Source organism: Rhinoderma darwinii, chromosome 7 (assembly GCF_050947455.1).
Source record: "Rhinoderma darwinii isolate aRhiDar2 chromosome 7, aRhiDar2.hap1, whole genome shotgun sequence".
NCBI classification, from domain to species: Eukaryota; Metazoa; Chordata; class Amphibia; order Anura; family Rhinodermatidae; genus Rhinoderma; species Rhinoderma darwinii.
Window position 1 is genome coordinate 33,741,763 of NC_134693.1, and position 13,711 is coordinate 33,755,473.

The 13,711-nt window shown below is 41.7% G+C and overlaps 1 protein-coding gene across 2 annotated transcripts in view; it reads left to right on the top strand.

Annotated features, from left to right (window-relative positions):
* The window catches only part of LOC142657779 (ADAMTS-like protein 2), a 46,028-nt gene that overhangs the window by 16,255 nt on the left and 16,062 nt on the right, over positions 1–13,711 (top strand). For both annotated transcript variants that reach the window (XM_075833149.1, XM_075833148.1), the window contains exons 7-13: positions 4,589–4,669; positions 5,155–5,330; positions 8,339–8,612; positions 9,803–10,046; positions 11,395–11,486; positions 12,002–12,128; positions 12,776–12,989. In XM_075833149.1, coding sequence (XP_075689264.1) covers positions 4,589–4,669; positions 5,155–5,330; positions 8,339–8,612; positions 9,803–10,046; positions 11,395–11,486; positions 12,002–12,128; positions 12,776–12,989 — 1,208 coding nt within the window. The remainder of the gene's footprint in view (positions 1–4,588; positions 4,670–5,154; positions 5,331–8,338; positions 8,613–9,802; positions 10,047–11,394; positions 11,487–12,001; positions 12,129–12,775; positions 12,990–13,711) is intronic.

Sequence of the window (13,711 nt, forward strand, 5' to 3'; positions counted from 1 at the left end):
CCGCTCCATAAAAAGTGAATGGAGTGGTGGCCGAGCATGCAAAGTACCGCTTCATTCACAGAAGGTACTGTAAGAGCCCCGTTCTCAGGATCGGTGGGCGTCCCACCGATCAGACATTTATTATAAATGATGATTATGGGAAAGCCCCTTTAAATAATACTACAGTTATTGCAATACATTTGTTACTGATCTAGGATTTCAATACTTTTTGCAGCTCAATGTTCATACAGTTAGGTCCAGAATTATTTGGACAGTGACACAATCTTCATGATTTGGGCTCTGCATGCCACCACATTAGATTTGAAATGAAATAACAAAGATGCAAGTGGAGTGTAGACTTTCAGGTTTAATTCAAGGGGTTGAACAAAAATATCCTGTGAAACGTTTAGGAATTGCAAAAATTTTTCTACACAACCTCCTCATTTCAGGGGCTCAAAAGTAATTGGACAAATTAACATTACGATAAATTAAAAAACGTTTTTTGTTTTTTTTTTAAATACTTTGTAGAGAATCCTTTGCAGGCAATGACTGCCTGAAGTCTGGAACCCATGGACATCACCAGACGCTGGGTTCCTCCTTTGTGACACTTTGCCCGGCCTTTACTGCAGCCGTCTTCAGTTGTTGCTTGTTTGTGGGTCTTAAGTTTTGTCTTAAGCAAGTGAAATGCAGCTCGATCGGCTTGAGATCTGGTGACTGACTTGGCCATTGCAGAATATTCCACTTCTTTGCCTTATAAACTCCTGGGTTGCTTTCGCAGTATGTTTTGGGTCATTGTCCATCTGTATTGTGAAGCGACGTCCAATCAACCTTGCTGCATTTGGTTGAATCTGAGCAGAAAGTAAATCCCTGAACACCTCAGAATTTATCCGGCTGCTTCTGTCTTTAGTCACATCATCAATAAACACTAATGACCCAGTGCTTTTGGCAGCCATGCATGCCCATGCCATCACACTGCCCCCACCATGCCATCACACTGCCTCCACCATGTTTTACAGAGGATGTGGCTTTGGATCATGAGCTGTTCCAAGCCTTCTCCATACTTTCTTCCTCCCATCATTCTGGTACAGGTTGATCTTAGTTTCATGCTGTTCCAGAACTGGGCGGCTTCTTTACATGTTGTTTGGCAAAGTCTAATCTGGCCTTTCTATTTTTGAGGCTGATTAATGGTTTGCACCTTGTGGTGAACCCTCTGTATTTGCTCTCATGAAGTCTTTTCTTTATGGTAGACTTAGATACTGATAGACCTACTTCCAGGAGAGTGTTCTTCACTTGGGTAGATGTTGTGAAGGGGTTTTTCTTCACCATGGAAAGGATTCTGCGATTATTCACCACTGTTGTCTTCCGTGGACATCCAGGCCTTTTGGAGTTAACGAGATCACCAGTGCGCTCTTTTTAAAAAAAAAAAAAAATGTACCAAACTGTTGATTTGGACACTCCTAACATTTGTGCTGTCTCTCTGATGGATTTCTTCATTTTTTTCAGCCTAACGATGGTCTGTTTCACTGGCATTGAGAGCTCCTTTGACCTCATGTTGTGGGTTCACAGCAACGGTTTCGAAATGCAAATGCCACACCTGGAATAAACTCCAGACTTTTTACCTGCTTAATTTATGATGGATTAACGAGAGAATAGCCCATTAAATAGCTTTTGAGATAATTGTCCAATTACTTTTGGTCCCTTGAAAAATAGGCAGCTACATATTAAAGAGCTGTAATTCCTAAACCCTTCCTCATATTAGGATGTGAATACCCTCAAATTAAAGCTGTGAGTCTGCACTTTAATCCCATATTGATTATATAACTGTATATTCAATATGTTTTGGTAAACAGCTAAAATGCCAAAACTTGTGTCACTGTCCAAATAATTCTGGACCTAACTGTATGAACTGGCCATTAACATGCACTTTTACTTTTGGCGGAATTCATTCTGATTCATGTTATGACACACTGGTTTGAATCTATTTGGCTGACTTGTGTTATTATGATGGTATTGGGAATTGACAGCATTCTGACTGCCTTTACCTCTGGGGTGAGCTTACTGGATACTGTTTATACATTAAAGTGGTTTTCCAGGAGTTTAAAAAATTACCCTGACAGTAGAAAATGTAATAAAATTTGAAAATAACCAATACTCACCATTAAATCTCCCACCACTGCAGCGCTGACACTCTGGTGGTCTTTGTTTTTATTTGCCCTGCAGTGATGACATTACGTACATCCACTTGACCGCTGCAGCCCAACACCGGCCTCAGAGGTCTCATGCCGTCTATGCAAGCATCACCACCATGGCCAGTGATTGGCTACAGCGATCATGTGAATGTACAGAATGTCATCGTTGCAGCAAAGTAAGTACAAGGAGGGGACCCCTGGAGTGTTAGAGGTGGAGTTGCTGGGGATTTAATAGGTGAGTATTGGTTATTTATTTTCTTTATTTTCACATTTCCTGCTGTTAGGGTATTTTTTTGTAACTTTTGGAAAACCCCTTTAACTCTTTAAGGCCTCATTTACACGAGCGTGATTTTCGTCCGTGCGACGCGCGTGCTTTTCACGCGGGTCGCACGGACCTATACAAGTCTATGGGGTAGTGCAGACAGTCCGTGAGTTTTGCGCAGCGTGAGTCCGCTGCGTAAAACTCACGACATGTTATATATTTCGGCGTTTTTCGCGCATCACGCACCCATTAAAGTCAATGGGTGCGTGAAAACCACGCATGTCACACGGAAGCACTTCCGTGCGAACAGCGTGATTCGCGCAACAGCTGTCAAACTCTGAATGTAAACAGAAAAGCACCACGTGCTTTTCTGTTTACAAACATCCAAACGGAGTGTCATAATGATGGCGGCAGCGCATCATACGCTGATGACACATGGGGCTGTTAAGTGCCTTTTGCGCACGCAAAACGCCACGTTTTTTGCGTGCGCAAAACGCACACGCTCGTGTAAACCAGGCCTAAGTCTTAGGCTGGGTTCACACGACCTATTTTCAGGCGTAAACGAGGCGTATTATGCCTCGATTTACGCCTGAAAATAGGGCTACAATACGTCGGCAAACATCTGGCCATTCATTTGAATGGGTTTGCCGACGTACTGTGCAGACGACCTGTAATTTACGCGTCGTCGTTTGACAGCTGTCAAACGACGACGCGTAAATTGACTGCCTCGGCAAAGAAGTGCAGGGCACTTCTTTGCAACGTAATTTGAGCCATTCTTCATTGAACTCAATGAAGAGCAGCTCAAGATTTATGAGCGTCACAGACGCCTCGTATATTACGAGGAGGAGCATTTACGTCTGAAACGAGGCAGCTGTTTTCTCTTGAAAACAGTCTGTCTTTTCACACGTAAATGCCTGCTATCGTGTGCACATACCCTTAGGTCACAACTGCGTCCTGGTTTCTATTGTTCTGCTCCATCACAGGATCAGAACAACAAAAGAAAATCCTGTAATTCTGGATCCGCCACATGACGGACACCAACGACACCTGACAGAACCCATTGACATTAAAGGCTATGCAAACCTTTGAATGTTTTTTGTTTTTATTTTATTTTAGTTAAATCAACGTGTTTTGTGATTTTAAGGACTTTTTTAATTTACTTATATTACATTTTGTTTTTACTTTTTTACGATACAGCCTCTATGTAACCTGTATACAAAGAAGCTGTATCGTTCTCTCCCAGCTGATTGCACCAGTTTAGCTGAACTGACACGGGTCCCGTGTGTCTTTCACACGCAGGATCCACCTAATATCAATGCCATCTAAGTTCATCGCTGAACTGACGGAATCACTGCATGGGGTTAATCAAACGTTGTTTTCTCGGTCATGCAACTTGCATGACAGAGAGAAAAGGTAGGATTACAATGTCCTCTCCTATATTGCTCTGTCAAAACTGATGCCTCAAAACTGGTGACAGATTCCCTTAAAAAAAACAGTATACAGTAAGCGCCAAAGCTCCCCCTAGTGGTGGCTGCACAGAGCAGCAGTATCGTTCATTTTACACTGAATCCGTCAGTCCCACAGACCTGACGGGTTCAGTGTCGGCGGGTCCTGCATGTCTGTGACTCGCAGGATCCACCTGTAATCAATCGCAACTAAGTTCATAACTTAGATGTGATCGATTACAGGTGCACGTAGAACCCTCCGACACTGAACCCGTCAGATCCGCGGGACTGACGGATTCACTGCAAATTGAATGATACAGCTGCTCTGTATAGAGAATACTGAACAGCTGTATCTCCAAAAGTAAAACTATTTTTTTTTTTAATAAAGACTAATTGCATAGTTACACTAACACTGACTAATCAAGATATAAAAAAAAAAATGCCCTCAAAGGTGTCCATAGCCTTTAAGCAAGAAGTCATAAAACTTATTTCTTTCGCAGATGCCAGCTTGAAAGCTGGTGCTTAATGCCAGAAATGTGATTACTGTTAGGACAAATGAGACAAACAATATTCTTTGGAAACACATTGCTTATCACTTAGTGTTCAACTTTACTGTACTATGACGTAGCAGTATAACGTGATGCTACAAAGCGATTCCTCAAACTTATGCTATAACTATTTGTCTTTTTGTTTTTTTTGTCCCTATATTCCAGGTTATGCACTTATCACAACAATTCCTGCTGGAGCTTTTGAAATTCTTATCACAGAAAAAAGAAATACTGAAAATATTCTAGGTGAGAATGAGAAGCTGGAGTCCTCTAGTTAGATCCTGACACTGTAACATGTCAAATAATATAAAGAAAGATGAAATCAACGGAGTTGTGTTTTCTCTTTCTTGGACACGTCCTACACAGACGTCTCCCTACCTGCATAGGGAATATAGTACAAATCGGAAGTGAAGATACATTTTCTATGCAGGTACGGATCTACCTGTGTAAGATGTATTCAAGGGAAAACAAGTGGTTTACTTGGTCATGAGAGCAGAAGCAGCCAAAGTGTAGAACCATTTAAAGGGGTTTTCCAACCTTTTGGAAAACCCTAGTAGAAGCTGCATTTGGCTAAATATGAGAAAAAGGAAAATAACGGCTCTTTTAAATCCCTTTTGCACCCATGCCTATGAGTCCGTTGGTGTAATCATATTATATTACATCTACTTTAATGATATATTTGTCCATTTCCCATTCTGATCCTATTTCATATCCGGTTTATTTTTCTCCAGCTCTTGCAGACTCTGCTGGAAATTTCTACATTAATGGGAACATGATGATGGATAATCCTCAGAACTTTCGAGTTGCTGGGACCTTGGTCAAGTATCGACGACCCCCAAATGTACACAGTGAGGGACTGGAATACCTAACTACACCAGGGCCAACCAACCAGTCCCTCAGTGTCATGGTGTGTGTGTGAGACCCCAGCCTATCTGCATGCCTATAAACATCATGACTTCAATTTTGATATGTAGCTGTGGTTTAAAAGTTCTCAATGCAGTTTGTACATCTTCATTTATTTTATTTAGCCGAGTATATTTTCATCAGATTGAATGACATCTAAAAGGATGCTACCTTCTGTTGTACAATATGTCATGCATGTATTTTTTGTAGCCTTTGATTTTACCATCGAATACTGAACATTGAAAACTATAGTCAAGGCCAGATTAAGGCTGATGGAAAATTAATTTTGTTTGAAGAAAGGAAACGTACAACTTATTTATTAACTTTTTCCGCCATGACCTGATTGTTTTAAGCCCTTTTGACATTCTTCATCAGGGCATTCACTGTAGTAAGGAATAGATTGTTGGACCATTCACACAGTGCACCAGTATTTGTAAATCTTCCCCACAGTCAATACAGACCCGCCATACCCGACCTTGAGTCTCCTCACTTAAGGCCCTATTACAAGGGCCAATTTTGGCCGGTGCAGCGAGCACCGATCAACGAGACAGCTCATTGATCGGCGCTCGTTTGCTCCTGTAACACGGAGCTATGTGTGGGGACGAGCGGTCGTTACTCCGATCGCTCTTCCCTATACATTATTATCATGTCGGCAGCGCATCTCCCTGTTTACACAGGGAGATGTGCTGATGACAACGATAATATTGAACTTTTTTAAAACTATGCAATCAGCCGATGAACATGCTCGTTCATCGGCTGATCGCTGGCGTGTTTACACAGGGCAATTATCGGCAATGAGCGTTCTATGAACGATCGTTTGCCCTATAATTTCCCAGTGTAAAACCCAATTTAGTCAAGCCACCAGCCGGGCAAGTCATATATCTCAATATTATTATCTTTAGTGTGGTCCTTCCTTCTTCTACTAGCATTGGCAGTGCACACATGTATGTCTCCTGTGTCTGTACGCACATGAGTAGAAAAGGGCCGAAGGACAAGAAGGGGCATTCTTACCCTCTAGTAGGTACAGTCAACTTTACACAGGCTTACACAGGCAGTGTCCTCCTCCTAGTGTGACTACTGGTCAAACATTGGAATAAGAAGGTTTCCTCTGTCCCCTTCTCCTCCAATAAGGCAGTCACACTCAGAGGAAAGCGCAGCAGCAAGGCTGAACCCTCACAGTATAAGTTATATTAATTGCCCATGGCTTGGCGATATCGGTGGCAGCCTGCCGGGGTCTGCTGTTGACTTTACTATTTAGCCCTAGTTAGTCCTGTAGCCTCTGCAGCTAGGGCTGAAAATGGCAGTAGTGGGCAGCAGCCAGCAGACAGACACATAATGAATGAGGGTTGTGGTACTGGTGGAGGTCCCATAAATGACCCCAGGAGGTGGAGGTTCCCAGGGCAAATGTATGTACCCGCCCTATAATGCAGCCCTGACTACAGTGACTCAAGTATGGGTACACAGAGACTGATTTATATGGGCATTTCATGAAAAAGATTAATTTCTAACCGTTCAGGATAATTCAATAGGTGTTAACGTTTGTAAACATTCTTATGACTACAGAAAGTTTTGTTTTTCGAAGAATTTGCATGCTTTTTGGGAAGTTGCCATGTGGTTACTGTTAACCACATATGTTGAGGTTGCTAGAGAACAAGGAATGTCAGAAAATTACTGACAGCGCTTCAGAGGCCAAAGTGAATGATGAGTAATTGAATAGCTTCTTAAGTCTTACAAAAAAAATGTAAGAAATATTGCACCTGCTTAATCTTCCACCTACAATGTTGTGTCTTCAGGTTCTGGTATAGGATTTAACTTTCTTCTAAATGGTAGAGAGAAAACAGAATAGGGCTACTGCTTGTAAATCCATAAAGTTGTGTAAATGTGCTGTCCTTGCACATTCCTTCTACGGTTTTCTTTCTCGTCAGATATCTAAGGTATTATAATATATATAAAGAGATATTTTAGCATACACCTCAGAAATTGGTCTGCGCAGGTTATCGATTCACACACAGGACATATCATCATCAACATTGTCAGATATAGACTAGTGGCAAGTGATTGACTCCAAAGTCAGCTCCAAATGGGGTACATTATTGTGTCAGCGGCTGGGCCCAATTAGGGATTTTCTGTTACCTTATCATCCCTCTCATCTCCATAGACATTAAAATGGTTGTTTAAAAAAAGTAATAATTTAATAAAATAAGAAAAATCATATTAGTCACCTGGTTAATACCCTGGTATTCCAGAGCTGGCGCTCCGATGGTTCCCCGCCGGTCCCTCGCCGGTGTATGTTTACATGCCAGCAGTGATGATGTGCAGTACTGACACTTGACCGATGCAGCCATCACTCTCTGCAGCGGTCACGTGCTGTACTTACAGGCACCAGCGCTGTGGCCAGTGACAACCCCTTTAGAGCGGACCTGCCACCATACTATGCTCTCCTGTTTAAGGGCAGCATAGTATGGGGCAGATCCACTTCACTATTAGCTGGAACGGATCAAAATAATATTGTGCCATGTGGCTAACAGAGTCTAATAAAGAATATACAGTGCACTTATAGTTATGAGTTCATTGTATTCATGAAGGGACCCCCGCCCAGCCATTCCCTTCCCCTCTCACCAGTCATAGATGGCTCCCGTATATACATGCAGATACACGGGAGCCCTTCAGTTACTGGTGAGAGGGGTGGGGGAGTGATCCCCTCACGAAGACTTCAGACTCATTGCCATACAAAATATGGACTTCGTTTTTCAGCATTAATAATCCATGAGAAGGCTCTAAAGCTCTCCTGGTCCTCTTAATGTCCTGCCAGCACATACAGTACATGTGTCAACTTGTATGTGTCAAACATCATATATAGACAGGGACAGGTATGGTTTACTCTATATCTTGATGGTTGTAAACATTTGCATGTTTTCTTGCTGTCCAAAAATGAATGTGCGTGCTTGTTGTATTGTATTCTGTTGACATCACTGCCCTTTAAAAAATATTAATTGATCTATGTTTTTTTAGTATTATAACTTCAATGGGAAGATTCCACACATTACATATGAGTACACGGTACTTCGTACCCAAGAAGCACCGCTGCCTCTTCTTTCTGAACCAATACAACCTGTTCCTCAAGCTCCAAGTAATTTGCAAAGTGGAGCTCAGAGAGAGTCCGAAAGCAATCTGCATGAGTCTACTGATACTTTTAACTGGGGGAACACTGAGGAGGCAGAAAGATCATTTGTACATCAAGAAGGAACTGAAAAGGAACAAGAGATTGTAGAAGACCAAACAGACAGTAAGCTCAATGTTCATTGATCCATCAGTGGTGCTTCAATGGAGCATCAACACTAAAGTCTCTATATATGTCGATGTTTCTGACAGTTCTCGGACCTGGAGACCATGTGATATAAAGTATTGACAGGGATTTTCTAGATTTCCTGTTTGTAAACCAATAGAAGAACCCTACATTAAGCCTGTCCACATGTCATGGTTGCTTGTACATGGATAAATGAGTTGTATTGAACTGCACAGTAAATATATGCCATCGTTTGGGTTGCATATCCCTTTCAAGATAGGGCTAAATCTTTTTTTTTTAAGTTGCTTGAACAGAATAACATACAAATTGCTGGTTGAGCGGTTCAAAAAAAGCCTCATAACCCTAAGGGTATGTGCACACGTAGTGACCAAAAACGTCTGAAAATACGGAGCTGTTTTCAAGGGAAAACAGCCCCTGATTTTCAGAAGTTTTTTGAGCAACTCGCGTTTTTCGCGCCGTTTTCGCGGCGTTTTTTACGTCCGTTTTTGGAGCTGTTTTCATTGGAGTCTATGAGAAAACAGCTCCAAAAAATGTCCAAAGAAGTGTCCTGCACTTATTTTGACGAGGCTGTATTTTTACGCGTCGTCGTTTGACAGCTGTCAAACGACGACGCGTAAATGACAGGTTGTCTGCACAGTACGTCGGCAAACCCATTCAAATGAATGGGCAGATGTTTGCCGACGTACTGTAGCCCTATTTTCAGACGTAAAACGAGGCATAATACGCCTCGTTTACGTCTGAAAATAGGTCGTGTGAACCCAGCCTAAGACGTTGTTCAAATGAGGCATTTTCAGCATGCTGTCACTTCAAGTGAGAGATCTTATCTGACTCTTACTGATCATTAAGTCTGACTCTTACCGATCATTAAGTCTGACTCTTAACGATCATTAAGTGCGGACTAAGTTCTTGCAGCAATACTATTATAAATATATACACATGTTTATCTGCAAGCAGAACCATATTGTTTATCTCTGCGCCTGCAAGAAATAAAACACACATGCTGATACATTTACTGAACAGTATTCAAGAACATTTTGGAAACTTTAAAAATCAACCTTAAAGTTCATCTTGGATTTTTTGCTGAATGATTCACCCTTCTCCATATGCATTGGATCTGCAAATGTCAAATGCTGTGTAAATGTCATCACCTCTCCATTCCCCTGTTTCAGGCCTCCAGCCCAGCACAGATGCTCCTCAGGGATTACTGCAAAGTGAATTATGGAGACTCTGTGATCAACATAGCCACTCTGCTCTCTGCCAATCTCTCTTTGGTGTCAGTCCTGGGGGTCCGACCCTTGCAGAGTCCACGCAGGAAGCAGAACAACTCAGGGACAGCCTGATGTTGCCAGCTGCTTATGAACATCTTGGATCAGTTCCCATGACAGAGCCGCTCCAAGCACCCGGGTTCAGCAGGTACGCAGCTGTGCACAGTGTACTTGAACATAAGTTGGTATACTTTCATTTTTTTCCTGCCATTCTCTTTCTAGGATATTATTATTATCCACTGTGATTTTTAACAGGCTCATATTTATCCAGTCCTGAATTGAAAACAGTTTTGTATAATAGTATACCCATAGAGATTATATGCAGACAAAACGAATCAAAGGGGTTCGAAAAAACGTTGAATTGACGTACCATAATACAAGCAGGACAACTCTGCATTTAATGAGAATATACGTGACTACAGGGTTTGCAGACTTATTTTGGCTTTTCCCCCTTCCACCCATTCTTTACTTGTATAATTCAGGAAGGTGGTAAAATACGCGATTAAACAAACTTCGTCTGTATACTCACATCAGGAGATTTTTATTCTCTTTGTACACATTCTACAAGTTTTCAGTCATTGCGACCATTAGCTGAGTCCGCTACATTCAGCAACAGCAGGCCACGCAAATTTCATGGGAATTTAAATTTTTCTAAAATAACACACCAAATTTCTACCAATTGCAAAGGATTGCTTTATTATAGAGCGGCCGTAGAGGAACAGATTCTGAGTATGAATGATCATTATTTGGCTATGTTCACACGCATAAGTAAAAACTGTTTCAAGGTAAAACAGCCTCTAAATCTCAGCCGTTTTGAAAAAAATTTTTGGGGCTTTTTTTTCTCCCGATGTTTTTGGAGCTGTTTTTTAATTGACCCTATAAAAAAAACAGCTCCAAAAACGTCTGAAAAAGTGACATGCTCCTTCTTTTTATGCAGTGTTTTTTTTATGCGCCATTTTTTAAAACAGCGACTTAAAAAAACGCCCCGTCTGAACTAAACGCCGCTTTTCCCATTGTTTACAATGGAAAGGTGTTTGTCTGTGTTTCAGTAGCGTTCTTCAAGTCGTATTTCTAAGCGTTTACGCCCCAAAATATGCCTGAAAACACTGTGTGTGAACATACCCTTCAATAGATTGGTTAGATAATGGGTATTTCCCGGTGTGTAGCACTGACGGATGCCGCAGTATAGGCTTACAGTGGCATCCGTTGCCCATAGGCTCCCATCTTAAAAATGCTTCTGTATGGAATAGCGCATCAGACTGCGTTATTCCAAACAGTTGAAAAACGGTATACCGACATATACAAGCCCATCAGAGGCCATAAAGACACTCTTTTGGCCTCTGTTAAGGAAATGAGGGCCTATAGATACATTTGGGGTATGCGCGGGAGCTTGATAGGCGGACACTGCAGACACACTGTGAATTCAACCTTAGGGCTTTGGTCATATGGCAGTCAAGTTCCTGTAGTCTGACCGCCACATGTATTATTTTTTTTAGTGAATTAATATCAAGTCATGATATCAGCCGGGCCGATATGTATCGCTGGAAGCTTTCTGCCTATTCACCATGCAGCGCCACTTGCAGCTCAGGTAATGTAGAGTTGTTCCTTTATTTAACAAAAAAATGGATTTAAGGGGTTTCTCCAGATTAACACACATACAGGTGAAAAAATGGTGCATAAGACATGTTATAATTGTCCAAAGCCTGGAAAATTTTCTTTAATCTTGCCTATAGACAGCTAATATTACATAGGTATTATTTTAGAAATGTGGAGCACCTCTAAGTCTATGTCATATTTATGTTGTTTTTGAAAAGCCTTGGGGGGCAGGACCTCCACTCCTTCCGTACCAGTCTCGGCTCATTTTTACTTGTTGTTTTTGATGTTTCATATTATGTATTTAAGCTTTCTGTATTTCCCATGTACAGCGCCCTGGAATTAATGGCACTTTAAAATAAATAATAATATAATATGTGAACGTATACAATATATCGGGCGGTGTTGAGCAGTGCTGACAGATCATCAGCCTCACCCGTTCACTGCACTCTACCATCTTAAATGTTTTTTATTGTACATCTGAAACTGCTTGTGTTGATGCTTTCCCAGGTCTCAGTTCTGCATACGCTTTATGCATCCGTTATGATGGGAGGGAAGTAGATGAGTCACATTGTGATCCATTGACAAAGCCAGAACCTACTCAGGAATTCTGTACAGGACGGGAGTGCATGCCAAGGTATCGGAGAAACCATTTTGTATGGGTGGAACAAGGGTTATGTGTGAAAGATGAACCAAACATTAACTTTTACTAAGAAACAATAATGTAGCTTCATTTGATAGCCCCAACTTGTAGGCGTATTGAAGCTTGATGCTGATGGGTCAGTATATTGGATGATGGTCGCAAAGTATTCACAATTGCAGCATCTTTGAGCAGTGACGTGCCTCCTAACATTTTAGGGAAACAATGAGGACTATGGTCAGGAGCGTTGTATGCTTCACACCCGGTGGCAATGTCCCAAGGTCGCTAAATTTTAGATCATGGTTTTGTAGTCTGAAGAATAAAACATGTAGTTTTAGATCATACGGTTTACATACCTTGGAGCATATGTCCCTAATGTAGGTTGAGAGTCCCAGTTTTTCCTGACAACCTCCCTCCCTTTGTTATCTCTGGTTTCTCTTCTGTCTTTCTTTCTATTTTCTTGTTTTTCGATTTTTTTTCTACCTTATAAGATAACACCCGAGTAGCAACCCATATTTCCTTCTATGGTGGTGGAGATGGACAGCTCTGAAGCCCTTACGTACACCTTTGGCTTATATTGATATTTAACTACAACGTGCTTCTGTTCTAGCCTTACATACTTTTCTCTTAATTCTTCCTTGGAGATGGGAGTCAAGTGGTTGGAGTGAGTGCTCAAGTACTTGTGGTCAGGGAGTCCAAGTACGATCCGTTCGTTGTTGGAAAATGCTTGCACCAGGGCTGGACAGTTCTGTGTATGATGAACAATGTGAAGGCGCCCAGCTCCCGAGGCCACCTCAGAAGAAAGTATGTAAGAATAAATCGTGTGGACCTCAGTGGGAGTTCTCAGAATGGTCTGAGGTATGTTTAAGACATATTGGTGATTGATGTTGGAATAAATAAAAAAATAGACTCTATTGCAAAATGTTGTCAGCCACCCAGCCAACAATCTACACATGGTAAATAAATGTAGAAAACGTGGATAACGTCGGGCGCCTGATGGAGAAGATGAAAGCAGTAATTATATATTTGCTTCCATAAGTCTATTAATTTCAAGACCGTACTGGTCTCACCTCAGGTCCATTTTTATATATTTATGCATTACTGCTCAGAATGTCCCTAATACTACTAAGTTGGCATGATGGGTGACAGCTAGGGATATAGAAGATGAGCTTTCCCCTTTACTACTTTTCCTTGTAAATGACACTTTTAGGGCTTATTCAGACGAACGTATAATACGTCCGTGCTACGCGTGTGATTTTCATGCGCGTCGCACGGACCTATGTTAGTCAATGGGGCTGTTCAGGCAGTCCGTGATTTTCACGCAGCGTATGTCCGCTGCGTAAAACTCACGACATGTCCTATATTTGCCCGTTTTTCACGCATCACGCACCCATTGAAGTCAATGGGTGTGTGAAAACCGCGCACGGCACACGGACGCACTTCCGTGTGCCGTGCGTGATGCGCGCTACAGTAGTCAAAACTATGAATGAAAACAGAAAAGCACCACGTGCTTTTCTGTTTACAAACATAAAAACAGAGTGTCAACAATGCCAGCTGCGCAAAAATCACGCAGCCACGCA